The 22,399-nt window shown below is 36.3% G+C and overlaps 2 protein-coding genes across 2 annotated transcripts; both read right to left on the bottom strand.

Annotated features, from left to right (window-relative positions):
• Positions 1-6,254: 6,254 nt before the first annotated feature.
• On the bottom strand, positions 6,255-7,743 carry LOC131071157 (gibberellin 20-oxidase-like protein). The gene is made up of 3 exons (XM_058006877.2): positions 7,199-7,743; positions 6,779-7,106; positions 6,255-6,694 (listed from the first exon to the last, which is right to left on the bottom strand). Exons 1-3 carry the CDS (start codon positions 7,585-7,587, stop codon positions 6,530-6,532), a joined length of 882 nt encoding a protein of 293 aa, XP_057862860.2. The 5' UTR covers positions 7,588-7,743; the 3' UTR covers positions 6,255-6,529.
• A 6,291-nt stretch (positions 7,744-14,034) lies between these two features.
• On the bottom strand, positions 14,035-14,625 carry LOC131856896 (pistil-specific extensin-like protein). The gene has a single exon (XM_059208853.1). The coding sequence runs from the start codon at positions 14,623-14,625 to the stop codon at positions 14,035-14,037; it is 591 nt and encodes a 196-aa protein (XP_059064836.1).
• Between the last annotated feature and the right edge of the window lie 7,774 nt (positions 14,626-22,399).

Below are 22,399 nucleotides of genomic sequence, written 5' to 3'. Positions count from 1 at the left end.
TATTGTTACTCTGTGTAACATTAATCTCTATTTTATCTCTATGTTCATATCTCTAGTATTTATCGTTGAATCAATTATTTTCGTTGACTGTCTTATCTTTGTTGTCCTCACATTGTTATAGTCTTGTTTTCCTAATCTCCTCTCATCCGCTCTTATCCTTGGTCCGCATTCTCCTTACGGTGTGCATTGGTAGCTAGAGCCTTTGCTTCTGTTATATTTGTCTTTTTTCTCACACTTGTATTGTTTTCACTTCTGTCGAGTCTCTACGTGGTGCTTCATTTCTACTCAGTAACATTTTCACTCATTTTATTTCATCTTACCTATTCGTTCATATAATTATCTAAACTTATTTGTAACGTTCCTTTTTTGCATGCGTATTATTTCTCATTTATAACGGCTATGCTCTCTTTCTCTTCTTAACCTGTGTCCTCCTTTCTGCATTTAATATCCTTCTTTACTCAATCCATACATTGATTTTCTTATCTTAATTCATTTCTCACCTTAATCCATTCTCACGTTTCATTTTAAGTTTTTTTTTAAGTCTTAAGGTTTTATCTTCATACATGTATAATTTAAAGTTTACTTTATATAAGTTTAGCGTCTTTTAAAAAGTAAAGTTTAGGTTCTTTAAAAGTGAAGTGAAGTTTAGTTTATTTTTAAAAAAGTATATAATTTTTTTTTAATAAAGTCTTTTAATATATAATTTTTTTCATTTAAATAGTTTTATTTTGTTATTATTAAGATTTAAACTTTTATATATATAAAGTTTGCTTAATTAATTTTTTTTTTTAAATTTAAATTTGTTATTAAAGATTTTTAAATAACTTTTTGATAAATAGTCTTTTTAGAAAAATTGTTATTTTTAAAAGTTATTATTCAAGCTTGATTCAAGTTTAATCAAGGAGGTTAATTTTCGTTTTTTAATTAAAGGGGGTAATTTTTTTTACTAACTATTATTTTGCTATCATGTCTAAATTAAATTCGGAAATTAAATTAAATAGTTCCAATTATCATTCATGGAAAACACACATCTCGTTTATTTTTCGTTTCAAACACCTTTTGGATGTTGCTACTGATAAAACCTTTGAGCCTACTTCAACTGCTCCTCAAGTCGACCAAGATAGATGGAAGGCTCAAAATGAGGAAGCACTTGGTTTAATTAGTATTTCAATGGTTCCTGATTTGTATGTTCTAATTGAAAATTGTACAAAAGTGTATGAAGCTTGGAAAATTTTTAAAACAACTTATGATAGCTCAAATGAATCCTGAAAAATTCAGCTTCAAGATCAACTTGAAGATCTCAAGTATACAGATTTTAAAACTATGGATGAATTCTTATTAAAGTTTGATTCTGTTAATAGTCAATTAACTGGTTTAGGAGTTACTCTAGTTGATTTACGTTTAATTCATCTTATTCTTAAAAAATGTCTTCCTCGTCAATTTCAACAATTTATTATGAATATTCATGCTCAACTTGCTATTCCTAGCTTAGCTACTCAATTAACTTGTGATATTTTTCACAGTTTATTACATCAAGAGGAAGCTAAATTAATTCAATTTGGTACTCTTAAAAGTAGTGAACATTCTTTTATGTCTAAAAATCAAAATCATAATAATAATTTTAGATCTAATAATAATAATAATCACAAATCTTCTAATTATCAATCTCATTCTAAATCCTATCATAACAATTCTCATAATAATAATCATAATAATACGTACAATAATCAAAGGAATAATTCTCAAACAAGACCCCATTGCACATATTGTGGGAAAGATGGACATATTACTAATAATTGTTTTAAGAAGCAAAATGGTAAAAAACCCATGAACCAAAACAATCAAAATAATCAACAACATAAACCTCATTATAAGAAAGGTAATAATAATGGTAATTCATCTCATCATGCATTTACATGTACTTATAATGTTTCTCAACCACTTGAGTGGATTATTGATTCTGGTGCATCTCAGCATGTTACTTCTCATAAAGAATGTTTTGAATCTTTGCATCCTGATACTTCTAATATTCCTGTTCAATTAGCTAACAATCATAGTTGCAAAGTTGAAGCTATTGGTGATGTGAATGTTCCTAATGGGAAATTACATGATGTTCTTTATGTTCCTGAATTAAAATCAAATTTGATTTTAGTTCCTAAACTTTGTCAAGATTATAAGATTAACTTTTATAGGGGCATGTGTTATATCATTGATCCAAAAACTAATCATGTTATTGCTACTACTAAAATGGATAGTGATAACTTATTCAAGTTCTATGAATTTGCTCCTACAAAGTATTCCTTGCTTACTACTGTTGATTTTTTTATATGGCATGAAAGACTTGGCCATCTTAATTCTGATTATATTTCATTGATGCAAAAAACAAATATGGTTGATGGATTGCCTAGTTCATTCTCAAATTGTTTGCAATGGTTGCATGAGTGGTAAGATGCATAGGGAACCCTTTCCTCATGGTCAATCTTGGAGGGCATATACTAAATTGCATCTAGTTCATAGTGATCTCTTGGGTCCCATGGAGAATCGCCCCATCCAAGGTTTAAGGTATGCTCTTACCTTTGTTGATGATTTTTCAAGGAGAACATGGATATATTTCCTTCATAGTAAGGATCAAGTGCTTGATGTATTTACATAATTTAATATGTTTGTAGAAAGACAATCTAGTTCTAAAATTAAGATTCTTCGTACTGACAATGGAAGAGAATATGTCAATAATGCATTTAATGCTTATTTGAAATCTTTTGGAATTAAACATGAGCTTACCATTCCTTATACACCAAAACAAAATGGTGTGGCAGAATGAAAGCATAGGACAATTGTTGAAATGGCTAGATGTTTATTGCATGCAAAAAATATGGATTACAAGTTTCGGGTTGAAGCTATGGCTTGTGCAACTTATTTAATTAATAGAACACCTACCAAATCCTTAAAGGATAAAACTCCTAAAGAAGCTTGGTCTAGTAGAAAGCCCAATTTGCAACATTTAAGAATTTTTGGTTCCACGGCTTACGTTCACAAACCTAAGGAGAAAAGAAAAAAATTAGATGCTAAATCTTCTCCTTTTATTTTTATTGGTTATGATGAAAATACTAAAGGTTATAGAGTTTACAATCCTATTACTAACAAGGTAAAAGTTGCAAGAGATGTTTGTATTGCAGAAAAAGGCATTCATGGTTGTTCTAAGGTGAAGGATGATGAACTTGCTCAAAGCAAAGTTGTGCTTGTGGAGGACCAACCTCCTTCTCTTAACCCTACTCCTAATGCATCTCTTTCTATTCCTTCTAGTGATAGTGATGATGATAATAATAACTCTACTCCTCATGAATCTTCTTCTAGTGATGAATCCATTACTTCTAAAAGAAGACCTAAATGGTTTAAATTTTTAATTCAAGATAGTGATGAATACTTAGCTAGAATGGATAGAATTCAATCTAGAAGAGTTAATTATTGTAATTATGCTTTAATGACTACTATTATGAATTATAAGGATCCTAAAACATTTCATCAAGCTAAAAATCAACCACACTGGCAAAAAGCAATGAAGGATGAATATGATACTTTAATTTCTAACCAAACTTGGGATTTAGTTCCCTTGCCTCATGGTAAAAATCTTGTTTCTTGCAAGTGGCTTTATAAAACTAAATTGAATGCTAATAATCAAGTTAGTAAATTTAAAGCTAGATTAGTTACAAGAGGTTTTTCTCAAATTGAAGGCTTATATTATACTGAAACTTTTGCTCATGTTGCTAAAATGCCTACAATTAAACTTGTTCTTTCTTTGGCTTCTAGAATGAATTGGCCTATTCACCAAATGGATGTTAAAAGTGCTTTTCTTAATGGTGATTTACATGAGGAAATTTATATGTCTCAACCTCCTAGTTTTATTAAAGAAGGTAATGCACACTTAGTTTATAAATTAAAGAAATCAATTTATGGATTAAAGCAATCTCCTAGGGAGTGGTATTCAAAGATTAATGCATTCTTTCTTTCTCAGGGCTTTATTAGAAGTAATAATGATCCTAGCTTGTATATTAAACATAGTGAAGATGATATTATCATTATTATCTTGTATGCAGATTATTTAGGTCTTTTACATTATTTCTTAGGAATGCAAATTTGGCAAACCTCTAAAGGAATTTTCTTATCTCAAAGTAAATATGCTCAAGATCTCATAGATAAGTTTAACATGAATGATGCTCACCATGTTTCAATTCCTATTGAATTAGGCACTAAGTTAATGCTTGATATGCAAACTCCTCTTGTTGATCCTACTTTGTATAGACAATTAATTGGATGTTTGAACTATTTAACTCTTACTAGGCCGGATATTGCTTATAGTGTTGGTTTGGTTTCAAGATTCGTGTCTAAACCTCAACAAACACACTTTAAAATTGCTAAAAGAATTTTAAGATATATTAAAGGAACTATTAATGTAGGTTTGTTTTATGATGCAAATTCTGATTTTACTTTAAATGGTTTTATTGATTCTGATCTAGGTGGAGATCCCAATGATGGGAAATCTACTTGTGGTTATTGTTTTTTTGTTGGTTCAGGAGCAATTTCTTGGAATAGTAAAAAGCAACAATCTACCTCTCTTGGATCCACTAAAGTTGAGTACAAAGGATGCACTAATGCTTCCAAAGAAGCCTTGTGGCTTAGAAGACTACTTGAAGATTTGGGTCTAGCTCAACACGAACCAACTCCATTGTATTGTGACAACCAAAGTGCCATTGCCTTGGCTAAAAATCCAATTTTCCATGCAAGGACAAAACACATTGCTCTCCAACACCACTTTATTAGAGAACAAATTGAAAACAAGCAAGTTTCACTCCTCTATTGCAAGGGGGAAGACCAAGTTGCGGATATTTTGACCAAGCCACTTTGTAAAGAAAAGTTCCAATTTCATTGTAAAAATCTTGGATTGCAACCCATTGAAGGGTTTGATGTAAACTCCCCAAGTAAAGCTTAAGGGGGGGTGTTAGAATATTTAATCATTACTTGGCTTAGGTTTATTTGTATTTAGTTTAGGATATTCCTTTGGAATTCCTACATGTAATTTGTCCTCTAGTACATGTGTGAGGACAAGTCATTTCTTTTATTTTCTTTTATTAAGGAATATTAGATTTCCTCCATAAGAGGATGTGGACACATGGCACACACATTTTATGAATGGTGGCATTCATAGATTTCGGAGTTACTTTGTAACTCCACTCCTCATCTCTATTTAAGAGATGTCTCCTCTCTCATTTCTTCTCAATGATATTATTGTAAAGAGCCTCTCTCTCTCTCTCTCTCATTTTAGGCATTTCCTCATTCATAATATCACAAGGGGTTTTTCTTTGCTTTTCCCCTTTCAAAAGTTCTTGTTCCTCCTTCTTCACATTTGGATGATTGCTCCAAGGTTTTTGCATTTCTCTTGGTAACATTTACTTCATCAATAAATTTGCTTGGATTTTGTTTTTATTTCTTTGCTCTTGTATTTCCTTTCACCTATACTAGAGAAGTAGAGGAAAGTTGTGGTTAGCTACTATGTGGTTTGATACTTGATTATTGGTTCAAGTTGCACTTGTGGAGGAGGTACACGGAATGATGAGGAAAATGGTAATTTAGCTAGGTAACACAAAACTCTCACACTACATCTAGTATAAATTGTTCAATACATGTCAATAGATGATGGATTTCAACATTTCCATGTTAGGTATAGTGTCAAGAAGTGGCAATAGATCTTTAAATTGAGGAAGGAAATGGCATGTGGGGCTAGACATATAGGATTAGATGGTGTTGCTCACTCAAGAATGTGATGTAAAGGGTCAATAATTAGGCAAATGTGTACATAATTGAACATTGGTTGATCAATATCGAGAGATAAGAGACCTTGTTTAGAGAGTGGCTAGATGAGATAGATTGAAGGATGCTCCAAAATATTTTTTTGTCCTACATTATCCACCTATAAGCTATTTTCTTCTAAAATGCATCTATCATTTAGTGATTTGTACTACATGATTCATTACCCAATAACATATTAGAAATTAATGCATCTAGAGTTGACCTACAATATTTAAATGCCAATTCCTTTTGTTACCATCATCAAACAAGAAGCCAATTTACATATAAGTGTATAACAATAAAACATAGAAGGTCAGTTGACATAAATGGATATTTTAATATATGAAACATTTTATCTCTATAATAATATAGAACCAAAATAAAATCACATTGTAAATATAGACCTCGCATCTATTACTATGAATCAATTAATATTGATATATTTCCAACATTTTTCTCTCGACTTGAGCCTCACCACACAATAATGATTATTCCTAAACATCATTTCATTGAACACTTAAAAATCAAATGCAATTGCCATTTCGCAGAGTCTTTGTTCACGTCTTTGTCTACAGGTGTTTCAGACTGCTTCTTTTATCTCTGCATATCGTTCCAAGAATGTCGAGATTTTTGCATCTTTTGATTTTAAGTAATTCATGGAATCCACCTTAAATTGTGAGGAGATTTAAGGCCTGTAACGTCGTGGATGTTCATCGTTCACAAGCTCATCCGGAGCCCAAATTTGTTGATCCCTCGGAAAACGAACAAAATATGGCACTGAAAATCGATCCACCCAGCCTTTACACACCACCCGATGCTCTGCGCTGCGGTATATGCCATTGCTCCATGCCTGTACTCAACACATCTTTTCTCTATTCATATTCATTTAAAATCATGATATGCAAACACAGAAATTGTTTCAGTTTTTTCGCACCTTCATTGAATCTCCCAAATTGACAACAAATGAATGAGAGATCGGCTTCACATTCAGCCATTCCCCTTCCTTGGATCGAATCTGAAGGCCTCCATTATTATCCTGGTAAAGAATTGTGAAGCAGCCAATATCTGTATGACCTAATAGCAACTCCTCCTCCACAGATTTGGCATCAGAAAAGTAGTGGTTTATTCGCATGTAAGCTGTGAAATTTTCAAAATGTAAATGATAGAAATTCTCTGCATCCAAGCCAAGACTGGCAAGAATTATTTTACAGATCTTGCGTGCGAGCTCTGCCATGTGTAAAGAGTATGTTCGGAAAGTCTCGCTGGCATTGGATCCAAGAACCGATTTTCATTTATGAGAGAGGGTTTTAATTTCAAATGTAAAAAGAAAAATAAACCCTCGAATTTAATATACCTGAACATTGCTGATTTTTCCTCCAGTGGCCATATCTTGTTGGACAATTCGTTAATGGAATCAGATTCTGGTAAATTCAGCATGGTGAAGCTCTCTGCGTTGCCCCTGCATTGATAGCTCATGAATGGATCACATGTGACGGCTCTTTCTTTGGCTTCTGCCAGCACAGAATATATTTGGCGGCTCTGGAACTCCATTTGTTGGAGAAGATCAATTGGAATTCCATGGTTTCCGACATAGAAAAATCCCCATTCCTTGCAGGCTTCTCTGACCACGGCTAAGCCAGGGTTGTTTTGAAGGCAATTTAGGGTTTTGCAATCAAATTCGGACGGAAATTGTGAGATGTCGATCAGAGGGAGATCGACATGAGATTGCAGGGAGGAAGGCATGATGGAAATTTGAGAAAAATCACAGCAAAATAAAAATAAAAACTTATTTCAGTGAATTCTTGTGTGAATGTGGATTCTTAAATAGCATTTTGTAGGTGGAATTTTCAGTCCCAATTTGGAAAGATTGTGGAGACAATCGATGGCCTTTTTGGACTGGTCGACAAATGTTTAAAAACAGCGTTGGTCGAAGTGAACGAAAGGCAATTAAAATATATTTTTTTAAATGAATTTTAAAAATAATAATTGTGCGTGGAATCTGAATCTGTGCCGACTGGCATTGTAAATTTGTCCTTTTGCTTAGAGAAATGAAAAGTCTTTATAACCCTCGTACTTATTAAATCAGTTAAATATGCAAATCCTTTTTATTATTTTATTTATTTTTAAAATGTGTTTTCATTGTTTATATCATAAGTTATATAATTATACGATGTTAAATATCAATGTGTTGAATAATGTGATGTTAAAGTTAAAAATTATATAAATAATTAATTTGTCGAAATATATTATATGATTGTTGTTTATTGAAAAATGTGAAATTAATTTTTGTTATTGTACCAGTGATCTTGTTATTTTGTTGCTTAACGGTACTCTACATGTCACTTCAGATGCAAATTCCCTAACTACATGTATGGTTGACATTGTGTAGGGACAGGAAGTGCCCTTAAATAGAGTTGTTGTGCCTTATGATAATATATATATCTATTATTATTTATATGCATGGCTTCTTTTTTTCTAGACTCCATGTTGGAGGTTGGTGTGAGTTAGAGGAGTGCTCCTTAATGGTTCTATCATTCCTAGCCTAAGGCTCGAAGAGGATGTGGTCTTGATAAGTGAATTTGGCCATCCAGAGATCAGTTGGAGTTGTGAGTGTGGGGTGTTGACCCTATTGAGAGGTTTGGTATTACCTCATTGGTTGTGAAATCATGACCAAGATCAAGTTGAGTAAACCTTGTCTCAGTTATAGTTGAGTGTTTGGAAATAGAGAAAATTTGCCTTGCTCCTATGCCTTGTGGTTAGTGGTAGTTAGGTGGCTCTTCTTGTAGTGCTTGGGGTTGTTGAGCCTCTAATTTGAGGGTACTCCTGGATGTGGGGGGTAAATTTATTCATGTTCATGCCTTTGAGTACCTTCATTTAGGTCTTAGTTTTCATTGAGAAGTTAATATGGTAAGGGATCCTGGGTTTTACAAGATCATGGTGGAATAAGTGAGATTTCTTCTAGATTTAAGTGAGCTCTTGATGAGCATGATGGTGTTTTGTTGTCTTGTAGGATGATATTTTATTCCCTTATTTTGAGAGGAAGCCCTTTGAGTTGGTGCCTTGGTCTAAAGAGATATCATTGAGGGCACAATTTCATGTTTGTTGCCTCGAGATGAGGTAGAGTTGGTTGGTTTTGTGTGGTTTCTATTCGAATAGGTGGCTAGATGGAGTTCCTAGCATTGCGTGGTAACTTTTTTTCTAAAGTTAGTGAGTTGTTATGCTCTTGTGGACCGAATAGTAGGTCTAGTTCTTAACTGCTTTGGTTATGGTAAGAGAATTGTATGACATGGCCTAGAATTATTGATGAGTCAAAGGTTCAATTGTGTGTGCTTGTAGTGATTGTTGGATTTTTCACTGAAGGTGTCTTGTTCTTGATTGTAGGCTTCCAAGACTAAGTTGAGCCCTAGGGGGGAGGATGTAATGCCCCTCTAGTTGATCTTTTGTATTTCTTCTCCTTGATGTGGTTTTGGCTACGAGCCAATGATTGTGCCATTTGCTTATGGGTGTTAACCTTTCCAAGGTGCTATGATATTATTTTGGATGTTACAATTGATTTCTATGCAAGGCCTTCAGTGCCTACCTTATGTTGTGAGTTTATAAATGTTCTATGTTCGTGTTGGACCAGTGATGTTCTAGAATGCTTTATGATGATCATGATTATGCTTTTGCATTGGGATACATGCTTTCTTCTTGTACCTAGTTGTGAGGACCATGGTGTTATTGCTTATTGCATATCTGATTTGAAAATTGTATTCATTGGGGATTGTTGTGAGATTTTGCTAAGATCAAGAGCTCAATGAAAAGTACAAAATAGAGAGACAAAATATAGGACAAGAATAAACTATGTTCTCATCAATAGATAAATGATCAATTGTTCAATAGTTACATACAATGAATATGAGTCTGCTTATATAGGCAAGGCTATATGGATATGCAATCACAAAAAAATGACATGTGGCTCAATAAGAAACAAGGGCAGGTACGGATAAGTAGGGGTAGGTAGGAGAAACAATAGCATATTCCACATGAGGTGGATCACCCACCGAATGTGGAATATAACAACAAGCTACTTGACCACAAAAGGTGAAAATTCTCCTACACACACTATCCCAATGTGGCACAAACACCCAAGTGTCTCATACCCAAACTACTATGAAATGCATTATCCTAAGTAAACTTAAGTAAGGTGTACTAATATCCAACATGAATAATTAATTACACCAACACCCCCCCCCCCCCCCTTAAGTGCAACTTAGGGGAATGCACTTAAGTCTACAATGCAACTAAGCAATGCAATATGGGTCCCAACTACAAGGCCATGTTAGGTACCCATGTACAAATTCATGCAAACCAATGCAATGAAATCTCTCATAAACCCAATGGGAAAAAACCCTCCCCCAAAAGAGAGATGAAAACTATACAAAGAACTCTCATAGAAGAATGTGAGGAACAAAACCCCATGTGAGGAAAAAGTTCCCTCCATATGAGAGAAGAAGAGAAGCTAGTTAGCCCCCCCTCAATGTAGAATCTGCACCAATGGTAGAATCTTGAGAATGAATGAAGAAACTGCTCCATGACCGTCGAACAACATTCCTCCCCTTAGGAAGAAACAAAACCAAAGGTGTATCCATGAAGTCTCCCCAATCATGAAAGGAAGATGTAGGTGTTAGATAATTGATTAATCCCATAGACACTGAGAGGGGGGGGCGGGGTGAACCAGTGTTTGAATGGATTAATCAATTATCTAACAATTGGTATCAGAGCCTGGTCCTCTATTTGCAGAAGCCTAACAACTTGAGGAAGATTTTGAAATCCATACCCATGGAAAGTTTGAGACAATAGTTGTCCTTTCCGGTTCCTAACAGTAGGAAAAAAACTCATGATGAATGAAGTTTCTGAAAATTGCTCAAGTGTCCTCATGTCAATGCTGAAAGGTACCTCCTCCAAAGGTGGTGAACTGCTCCACACTGCTGAAAAATGCACTCTAAGATCTAGTGGAGATGAATGTAGAACAAGTCCCAAAGACTCACATGTCTCCTCTAAAGATAAAGATACCTCCTCCAACTACTGTACATAAGTATCCACAATCATGTCAACCTCGAAAGAATGATCATGTAGAGAATGAACAAGAGGGTCAGAGTGTTCCCTCACAACAATCGAAGAAGGATCATCTTCATCAAAAAGGATGAATATCATCAATGGTGTCTCCGAAATCTGCAATGTAGGATTCCACAAACAAACCCGCAATGTCTGTCAAGTAATCATCCCATGAAACTGAAACTGGAAGACAAGATATACCCTACTACACTGAATTACAAGAAGGCAAAACTGTCACACCATCTACATCATCACGTGCAATAGGTGATGTAATATCAAGAGGAGGAGATGAAATGCAAGGTTGAAGAATGGGGTCACATGTGAGGATCCCCAAGTTCAAGTACCCAAAGTTCTCAAAATCTGAATCATCAAAAGAAGTGTGATCATCATATGTAGAATCATCATATGTAAGATCATCCTCATCAACAAAATCTGAAAAGGAGTATAACCAAGATGCATGATCAACCACTCCAATCGCAATGATATCTCTAGTCTCCAAGTCTCTAATGAAAATTGACTCAGGTGTGAACTCCACAATTCTCTTAGTTGTCCCATGTGTGATTTGATAGATGGAAAGGAGATTGTTTGTCAAATGGGGTACACAAAACACATTATTGAAGGAGTTATCCCCAGCTACAATAGTTCCTTTCCCAATCACATCCATGTATGTATGATTGCCCATCAAAATCTGTGACATGGTGCAAGGCTCAAATGTAGAAAACATAGATTGCGAAGATGCCATGTGATGAGAAGCCCCTAAATCTAGAAGCCATCTCCCTGAATCATGAATTCTAGTAGCACAAAGAGCTTTTCCTTTTCTTATCCCAAAAGAGTGAGTCTTCCCACTTGTAGAAGCCATGAATGCTTGCCCTTTCCCCTTTGATTGTGAGGAAGTGGAAGTTGATGAATCATCCTTCTTGTAGGCATTAGGTAAATCAATGTTGTGCTTTTTGAGGATGTGTGTGAGCTCATCAATCTTCTTAGAATGGCATCGATGCTCCTCATGACCAACATTTTTACAATAGGCACAAGTAGGTCTCTCCCTCTTTGGTGAATTGTCCTTCTTGGAAGAGGACGAATCTCCTTGTTGTGGAGAAGGTGATGCTTTGTCCTTAGGCTTTGATTGCCATTTCTTCTTGTTTGAGTTGTCCTTTCCTTGATTTCCTTTGTTCCCTTGATTTGTCACTAATTCTTGAGACTTAGAAGTCTTGAGAATGCCCATGCTTATCAACTTGGTTTGTTCCATAATCAATATTTTGGCAAAAGCATCAAATATAGGCATTGTGTAGCTTGAACCCATTATCATCCTATGGGTTTGGAAACTAGAAACAAATGCTGCATATTCTTGTGGAAGCTTGCCCATCAAATTGAAGATCAATTGAGTATCCTTCTTATCAATGCCACAATCCTTGAGTTGTGCCCTCAACTCTTTTACCTTAGTGACATAATCTTGCATAGTATCAAAGTTCTTGGGATCTAACATGGTGAGATCACTATCAATATAATATCCCCTAGTTTCATCAACTTCACCATAAAAGTCTTGAAACTTTTGCCAAGCATCCTTAATGAAGGTACATTTCTCAATATGAAAGATGAGATCCTTTGATACATACTTTCTTAAGGTACCAATTATAGGAGTTGAGAAAATACAACACCACAGGAGCCTGAAGATCTTCTGCAAGCCGAATAACCTGTTACAAGGAGAAGCAATGAAGCAAAATCTGAAGAACATACAAAACACAAAGAATATGCTCCAAAAAGAGAGAGCTCAATATTCACAAAAATATGTAATGTGATTCTTACAATGAAAAGAAAGAACTCAACCTTTAATAGGTCAAGAAACCCTAAAAAGGGAAAACCTAGGTTTGCACATAATAATTAATTAAAACAATTAATTATATGCACCTAAAGTTAGCTTAAGTGTAAAAGAGATAAAGGGAACTTAAATAATTAAACAAATAATGTTTAATTAATCAAGTAAATACTCGAATACTCTAACACCCCCCCTTAAGCTAGACTTAGGGAGAAGCTAAAACCTAGAACAGCTACTGAAAGCAATAAAGATGGGTCCCGGCAACAAGGCCTGATTAGGTAGCCAAATACAATGAAATCTCTATGAAACTGGAGAAATAGAGAAAACCTCATGGGAACAAAACTCTACTCCAAAAAGAGATGGAAAATAATATCACTGAAGCATGAAGACCCTACAAACTCTGTTGAAGAATAACTGTTGATCTGAAGAACATCCACTGAACTAGAACATGACCAGGTAGAGAAGACTGTAATCTGCATGAGTGCCCTCAAATGACACTACTCGAATCAGGAGGCAAACAAGGCAAAACAACTGAAATCGAAGATACAAATGGCATGAGAAACCAAAGCCTGAAGAGCTGATCAATCGAACCACGGAAGCATTAGAACCAATAGGATAAACCTCCCCATAATGCAGAAGTGGGAGAGGGATAGGAACACTGAAAAGGACAGCCAAAAACAACTGCATGACGAAGAACCAAGAACATCAAAGGTGCTGAGACACATCATCATGAGGCAAATGTCGTGGAAGGAACACTCACTTGACAAAGGAAGATGGCAAACAAAGGTAAACATCAACCCCCTCATGGCACTTGATCAACAGTGCATGTACAACGAGACACAAGAGATGCAAGATTCCAAGTAAACAATGCATGATGGCACTTTATCTCAGTGCATTTGCATAATTACAAGCTACAATGATAAGAAGACTCGAAATAGAAACGAAAATCAAAACAGAGACATCCTGCTCAGAAAAGAGATCCCAGGGCCTGAAACAACCACGATATCCACCAGAGTGCTGAAAAGCAAAAAACTGAATAAAATATGCATGGAGCAGAATCTTGAAAAAAAAACTCATATTTCTGGAAAGTACACAGAACACGCTTTCCGAAAATATAAAGTTTTTGAAAAACGGAGGTCGGATGCTCATTCTACATCTCCCGGAGTGCAAAAAAGAGACCTCACTTTGACTGTAAAAAAAACACAGTCAAACAGCAAAATTGAAATAAATTACAACACCATGAGGTTGGCCTCGAAACCAGCTTTCCGATGCCTATTTGTTCACCAAAATCCAACTCCGTATGTCCAAGATAGGGCCAAAAAACCAAACCCCCCCTTAAAAGGCCCAAAAAAGGGGTCTGGTGGCATTGTTGGTGGTCCGGTAGCTAGTGAGCGGAGCTCCGGTGGCGCACCAGTGGCAGTCCGGTGGCAGAGTGGTGGCCGGCGGGCCAGGCTGAGATGCGGTGGTGCACCGGTGGCGGCCCGGTGGCAGAGCGGAGGCTGGCCCGGAAAAAGGGTCAGGCGGGCCGGAGGCGCAGTCGGAAAGGGGGCCGCAGGCGGCGGCGGAAGGCGGCGGGCGCAGGGCAGCCGGCAGTGCAGGAAAGGAAGCGGCGGTCGGGCAGCGGGCGCAGGGCTGAGCATGGGCGGGGAGACCAGCGGTAGTAACCGGAAGGGAAGCGGCGGTCGGTGGGCGCAGTGCTGACCGCGGGCGGGGAGACCGGCGGTGGCGACCGGAAGGGAAGCAACGGCCGACGGCGGTAGTAGGCAAGGCGATCGGGAGGATTCCGGTGGTGGGAGCGGAAATCGAGGCTGACAGGGGCCGGGGTTCGGTGACTGGCAGGCGCGGGGCCCAAGGAAGCTATCGATGTCCATGCGCGGTACTGACAGTGGTAGGGACAGGGGCCCATGGTACCCTACGTACCATGGGAACCCCCCCCCCGAAAAAAACTTTTTTTGCCCCAAAAAAATTTTTTTTCTTAAAAAGAAACAAAAACTTCCTTTTTTTTTTTCGCTTTTTAGAAAGATTTTTTTTTTTAAAAAACAAATTTCGGCCTGCATGCCATAAAAAGGCAAAAAAAAAAAATTTTGAAATTTTTTTCTCGATCTGCGTGCCAAGGCCATACGGCCTGGATCTGAGAAAAAAAATGCTCCCAGAGGCTCAGGAACCAAAATAGGTCAAATTTTATATGACCATAGGGGTTTTTCGGGCCTTCTGAGCACGATGGTGAGGTCCATTTAGGCCCAAAGTGCTAAAAAAAAAGCTCAAACCCTAGGTACATAAAAAATTTCTGAAACCCCAGATCTGCTTCCAAAGCAAAAATTCTCAAAATAAGAACAGGCAGCTACAGATTTGAGCTCTGATACCATATAGGAGTTGAGAAAATACAACACCATAGGAGCCTAAAGATCTTCTGCAAGCCAAATAACCTGTTACAAGGAGAAGCAATAAAGCAAAATCTGAAGAACATACAAAACACAGAGAATATGCTCCAAAAAGAGAGAGCTCAATATTCACAAAAATATGTAATGTGATTCTTATAATGAAAAGAAAGAACTCAACCTTTAATAGGTCAAGAAACCCTAAAAAGGGAAAACCTAGGTTTGCACATAATAATTAATTAAAACAATTAATTATATGCACCTAAAGTTAGCTTAAGTGTAAAAGAGATAAAGGGAACTTAAATAATTAAACAAATAATGTTTAATTAATCAAGTAAATACCCGAATACTCTAACACCAATTGCCATGATGTTCTTAGTGAGCCAATCCAAGTGAGCAATAGGATCAGACTTAGGATTAGTGGGAGCAACAATAGTTCCATCAATGTAATGAGTTAGTCCTTTTTCCATAAGTTTACTTTGTGCATCAATTTTCCAAGTAGCATAATTATGAGGAGTTAAGAGAGGAAACTTAGGAGAACCCATAAAAGCAAAAGGAAGGAACACAAGAACACAAAAGCACAAGAGACACCCCCCAAATTCAATCAATCAAAGTACCCCCCAAAATGATGATTTTGGCACTTTATATGTAATGCGTGTACAATAGGCCACTTGCAAACAATGGCAAGGTGGATTTATGATTTTGTTTTACAACTGCCCCAATAGGCTGCTACAATGCAAAAGACTAGAAGAATAGATCTATGCAATACAAGTGCCAAATTGGCCAAAAAAGACCATATGTTGAAAGTACAATTTATACTCAAAATCACTACAAATTGATAGCGTATTATGAAAGTAGACGAAAAAATTATGCACTTTCAAAAAAAAATGACACCTGAAAAGGAGTTCATATGAGCCCAAACGGAGTCCCGGAAGTTGTAGAAATGGGGATTGGACAGGTATAGTCACCAAAAACTGATTTTTTTTAAAAATTTGTCCATAAAAATCAGAAAATAATGCCACCACGTGAAAGTACACAAAAAACTAGCCCATTTCAAAAAATATTGCACCAAAAAAAGAGCAAAAATGAGCAAGATATTGCCATTTGAAATTGAACTGCAAAATCAAAAAGCTCAATGGGAGGGAGCTGATAAATTTTCAAAAATGATGACGTCAACAATTTGCGAGGTTAAATTTGATGGTCGTATGACCGTCACAGAAAAATTCACTCCCCTATTGACTATGTGTCTGTATAGCTAGGTGGACCAACCGAATTCTGACTCGTGTCGTACGAAAGCTAGCGAGGTGATGATTGGGAAGTGTACGATCGATGACGTGGCACCAACTAGCGCTAACATGGCTTATATGCCTGCTCAGGTGTCTTCTTGAGTGTATTGTGACTGTGTGTTGGGAGGTGAATAGTTGTGTGCGATGTTGTACAACTGACTCTCTAGGTATTAGTGATTCCTAATGCTCCGCATGGCAAGTAAAGACACGACAACTAGAAAGTTGTCGAAGGTGTCGGCGAGAGATCCAAAGTGGGGGTGGAGGTCGTCGACAGTTGGGAGCAGTTGGCTGGCGGGTGGAGTGTGGTTGCCAGTGGACGGTCCGATCACCAGAGGCCCTGCTGGGAGTTGCGGGGGCCGATGAAAACACTGACTGTCGTATGTCGGGTGCCGGGAAAAAGGTAGAGGAAGGTCGATGGTCGGCAGTCAACATTGGGGCCGTGAAGTACAGCTCTCATTAGAGACAAGGTTATTTGAAAGCACGACTGGGTTGAAAGGATGACAAGTGCAGTGTACAAAGTACGACGGGGGACAGGGGCCTGCAAAATCTGCAATATGCACCACCAAAAAAAAAAATGTCGACGGTACGCGGTGGGGTCGGACCCCCCCACAAACAAAATATGTTTTTTTTAATTTTTTTAAAAACTTTTACAAAATTTTAAAAACTGCAAAAATATATATAAATATGGAAATTAAAATTCCGCAAAAAAAAAAAAAATTTAATTTTTTTTGCAAAATCATACCGTACCACCCAAATTGGGCAAATAATTTCCTCCAAGCCCGAAATTGACTTTTCACCATATATAGGCAAATTTATAGTTAAAATTCATGGAAACACCCACCCAGACTCAATGGTGAGGTCAGATCTAGTCTAGGACACCTCCAAAAGATGCTGCTCCTCAGATCTACCTTTTGACGTCCTTCAAAATCTCTCCAAAGATGAATTAATGATGCTCTAATGACTCTGATACCATGTGAGATTTTGCCAAGATCAAGAGCTCAATGAAAAGTACAAAATAAAGAGACAAAATATAGGACAAGAATAAACTATATTCTCATCAATACATAAATGATCAATTGTTCAATAATTGTTACATACAATGAATATGAGCTTGCTTATTTAGGTAAGGCTATATGGATATGTGAGCACACAAACATGACATGCGGCTCAATAAGAAACAAGGGTAGGTAGGGATAAGTAGGGGTAGGTAGGAGAAACAATATAATATTCCACATGAGGTGGATCACCCACCGAATGTGGAATGTAACAACAAGATAAGACCACAAAAGGTGGAAATTCTCCTACACACACTATCCCAATGTGGCACAAACACCCAAGTGTGTCATACCCAAACTACTATGAAATGCATTATCCTAAGTAAAATTAAGTAAGGTGTAATAATATCCAACATGAATAATTAATTACACCAACAATTGTTACCATAGTTATGATGTTTAAATATAAATGTTGCTTCGATTCATAACTAAGCTGTGACAAGTGATGTTAATTTGGTTGGTTGATTTAAAAGTAATAAACCATAGTTTATGTTATTGTATTTCTTTTAAGAGATACAATGCTTAATAGTATATTCAGTTCAATGATGCTATATTGGTTTGATGAGATATCATGTTACTAGCAATGTTATTATGTGACCCCGATTGGAGAATGTGAATGGTGCTTTCATTTATATTATGTTATATGTATATGTATGCATAGGTGTTGTATGTAATGGTTGGTTCAGGTACAAAGCATCGACTCCACCTGACTCCATAGGTTTGAGTGTTCTCATATCCCAATGGTGGTTATAAGAGAAAGCACACTAGCCATTAATTGTTACCCAACCATAGCCATCATTCCTAATTTGGATGATATTCCTTAATTTGATTTATTTATACCTTTGTTTACCAATTTGGTAATGTTCGGTTACCCCAATGCATATTTGTCAATGACCAGTAAAGATTGCTTGTGCATAGTTGGTCATATGTGTGTTGCTATTATAGTGCTTATATTAATGATATTTTAATATTGTTGAGATAATTTAATATTTTATTGCGATATATGGCTTGCGAGTATTCGTTTTAATTAGAATTTGCCCAATTGGGCATATGGGTGATTGTTGGAGTCAAATTTGGACTTATGAAGAGTTTAAATTTAATTTTTAGATTATTTAATGTTGATTTGGATTTTAATTGTTGTATATGGTGAAAATGGATAACAATAATAACAAGATTGAAAGGCTAAATGAATTCAACCACCAAACCCTAGCCTAACAACAACAAAGATCCACCATAACATATGAAGATTACCTAAGACAATGCAAATCAAATGAAATCACAAAGATTATACCATCACATGTCCAATAGGGTTTTGATTTCCATTCTTCCTATCTCCATTGATCTTGCTTGATATATTTGCTCTCAGATTTTATGTGCACAAGAGCTCAACAAAGAATGGAATGTGGTTGCAAGTAGGATCGTAGTGTAGTCAATTGCATAAAAGATCATTGGTCATTAGGGTTTGATAATGAAGAAAGCATCTCCTTAAATAGAAGACACTATATGAAATGGAGGGATAAGATTGAGAGGTGTAAAAAGGAGGTCAGCTATGATTAGAGGGTAGGTAGAAGAAATAATAAAATAATGAAAGAGGTAGGTAGTGTAGGAATTAAGAGATGAATGACATGTGTCATGTGTAGAAAAAGCTAATGAATTAATTAAATAAATAAAGATTTATTTGATTTATAGAAGAAGTGGGATCAATTAAATAAATAAAATGTTTATTTAATTTAGGAAAAGGACAATTTAAATAAATAAATGTATTTATTTAAATGAGAAATAAGGCTTAGAAAAGGATAAATGAATTAATTAAATAAATAAAGATTTATTTAATTAATAGAAGAATTAGGCTTAGATAATTAAATAAATAAAATATTTATTTAATTAGACATGACAATTTTGAGTGTCTACAATTGTTTTATGGCTATTTAGTGTTTTTGAAATATTTTAATAAGGATTAGTTATATCTATTTTATTATGTTTTTGATTAATAAAGCAGCGTTAACGGGGGCATTGACCCTTAACATAGCGAAGAGCTATCAACATGTCTTATAAATAGTATCAAAACATCAAAAACCAAGAGTTCAAAGAGAGTTTAACAACATAACAAAAGGGACCAACCCCAAAAGAGAGAAAAACAAAGACCAACAGCCTAAGACCTAAGGGGCCAATTTACGGACCCGTCATCTCTATGACCTTGTCCTAGTTATCATAGAGGAACTTGTAAAGTTCCCTAGCTTCCTATTTGTCAACATCATCCTCAACAATTATTTTGTGTAGGAGAGAGAGAGAGTGTCAGTGCATAGCTATGAAGCACCTATAGGTAGAATTTGTTGATGTTGACCATTTGTTTATCTCTAATGTTCAACTTGCATTTAATTTCCTTGATTTCTTCTTTGAGTTCCTTAGTTTCCAGAACCGGTCCCTAGCTATCAATGTGGCTCAAAAGCTCATAGACCTCGTTGTTGAGGCCTTGCAGCTCCTCCATACTAGGGTTACCCTTGGGGACCTCTTCCTCCTTGTGAATATCCTTGTGCTCCGCCTGCATGGGCAAACTCATGCCACCTTATTTTTATTTTCCATCCCTAATAGACTTCATTACTTTAACCTCATAATCTTTAGGAACTCTCACATTAGCCCGAGCTCCAGTATCTAGCTCAGAAGGCCTACAAACAAGAGGGTCCACCATTTCCATAATTTCATCCAGGTCCACAAGGTCAATTTTACCAACTAGATTCTCATTGTTAGAAATCAAGTTCCCAATACCCAAAGGGAGCCCATAGGTATCCACATCCATTGCAACCATAGAGGCCTTGACAGTCGCTTCATCTGCCACCTCATTCAAATTTTCACCACCCTTGCCCTCGTTGAGACAATCCTTAGAGTCAATAGCATTTTGGGGTTTTCCTTTCTTCTTAGTGGAGCCCTTGGAAGCAAGTCTGTGAGACCTCCTTCTACCCTCAGATTCAGGAGTAGGGTTTTCCTCTTCCAACTCATCAAAGGAGGAATTATCAATGACAATTCTCTTACGCTTCCCTATGGACTTTCCTTTTCCCTTGTTTGAAATGGGTTTCTTATCCTTCTCGACATAGGAGGAGGGGAAGGTGTGATGGGAAAGTTCAATAATAGAACATAGGACGAGGGGATCAGGGAGGAAGCAAACACTTCATAGAAATTTGAAACAATCTAGAGGGGACCAGGCCACTAGCAAGGGTTGTAAGAGGATGAGAGACAGGCAACAAGGGTTGAATGAGCATGAAATTTTTTGGGGGGTAAAGAGCCAAGTGGTTAGTGTAAAGCCTTTAAATGAGACCTTGGTGAAGGGGGATGGGAGTCTTATCCATCTTCTTAGGGTCGAGGGCTTACTTGATAGAATTTTCCAAGGAATGCAGAATATAAAAGGGCAAACAAAGTAAATCATTGTTCCTAAATTGGTTCAACAAGGGCAAATGGTAGTAGTAGTATACCTGTTAGTAAATAATGCTTTAAATCCACATACATTTAATCCTTTTCCTACATAACTCATGAGAGAAAATCATGCATACAAGCTTACAGAATCACCATAATGCAAGGATCAAAATAGACAAGACACAAGATAACACAAGATATATGAGGGAAAAACCCTCATGAGGGAAAAACCCAGCCTCCAAAAGTATCCATACTCCATTATATTAATAATTCATAAAGCAACAAGAGTTACAATGAATACATTTGAATCATCAAACCCTCCAATGCATTACCATGCGTCCAAGCATGAATAAACACATCCCATGCCATGCTTCACAAATGCAAACCTCCAAAGGACTCGATACAATGACAACCCGTAAACCACCAACCAACCTTAACCACTAAACATGTGCTTGCTTATATAGACAAAAGATCACACAAAACAAATAGTGGTAATGTAAAACCATGTTCCACAAAACCATGTGTTTACCTACTCCTTGACCCCACATCTAATATTGGGTACTAATTTTTCCCTTTTTAAATATTTTTCCCAATATTAAATAAATACAATATAATAATCCCAATGTTACAATACAACTCATCAAGTGGTCTTGAGAATATTCCCAAAGAATCTCTACATGTTACATGCCCATGTGCAACATCACATATTAAATAAAATATTACAATAATAAATATTATTATGCAAGGTGTACAACACCTATTTTCTCAACATTCTCCCACTTGTTGTATACATTGCATAAGGGTCAAATAATGAAATACATCATCATATCTATACATGTAACCACATGAATCCCCAACATGCTCTCATTCTCTATCAAGATACCTGCAATAAAACCAAGTGACAACCATCTCAAGCAAGAACTCCTCTCATACTCCAATAGACCACCTATGGAAGAAAAGGAACAAGCCAAGGCGAAGATGCACCAATCCATGAACACAAGCATAAAATCCAATGTGATAACAAAGGCTCCAAGTTTCTGTCATAAAGTAAAAACCCACATGATTGGAAATGGCATCCACAACACATGCCAATACATCCAACCATTCATACCTCCTTGGTATAACCAACATCAGTAAACTCATGCTAATATCATATCAACCCATAAACCACAATCAAGCTCCCTGAATCAAAACCTGTCAATAAAGTACATATATATCTAGGAACTCCCACTGCATGGGTAATACCAAATCTGAAATGAATCTCAAAGTATATCAAGTCTATCAATAACCGATCACATCAAGGTGTGATAAGTAAATCAAAACATGTAGTACCAAGAACAATAACAATGATCCACACATGCAACCCAACTACTGCATACTCTCTCACAATATGTCATCATCCTCCCAAACAAGAGAGAATACATAGAATGAAGAGAGAAAACTTGTAAACCATAACATGTCCTTCTACCAACACCTCAAATAAACAATATTGTGTCAAGTATGATTCTCTCCAAAATA

The sequence above is a fragment of the Cryptomeria japonica genome, chromosome 7 (genome assembly GCF_030272615.1).
Source record: "Cryptomeria japonica chromosome 7, Sugi_1.0, whole genome shotgun sequence".
Classification (NCBI taxonomy): Eukaryota; Viridiplantae; Streptophyta; class Pinopsida; order Cupressales; family Cupressaceae; genus Cryptomeria; species Cryptomeria japonica.
The sequence above is the reverse complement of the archived record's forward strand: the minus strand, read 5'-3'. Positions and strand labels throughout refer to the sequence as shown.

What these genes read in the sequence shown, in the direction of transcription:
- LOC131071157 (XM_058006877.2), bottom strand. Translation starts at nt 7,587, where the DNA reads ATGCCTTCCTCCCTGCAATCTCATGTCGATCTCCCTCTGATCGACATC. An exon ending in GAAAAATCAGCAATGTTCAG is followed by an intron (nt 7,107 to 7,198) that starts GTATATTAAATT and finishes ATCCAATGCCAG; the next exon opens with CGAGACTTTCCGAACATACT. An exon ending in ATTTGGGAGATTCAATGAAG is followed by an intron (nt 6,695 to 6,778) that starts GTGCGAAAAAAC and finishes TGTTGAGTACAG; the next exon opens with GCATGGAGCAATGGCATATA.
- LOC131856896 (XM_059208853.1), bottom strand. Translation starts at nt 14,625, where the DNA reads ATGGACATCGATAGCTTCCTTGGGCCCCGCGCCTGCCAGTCACCGAAC.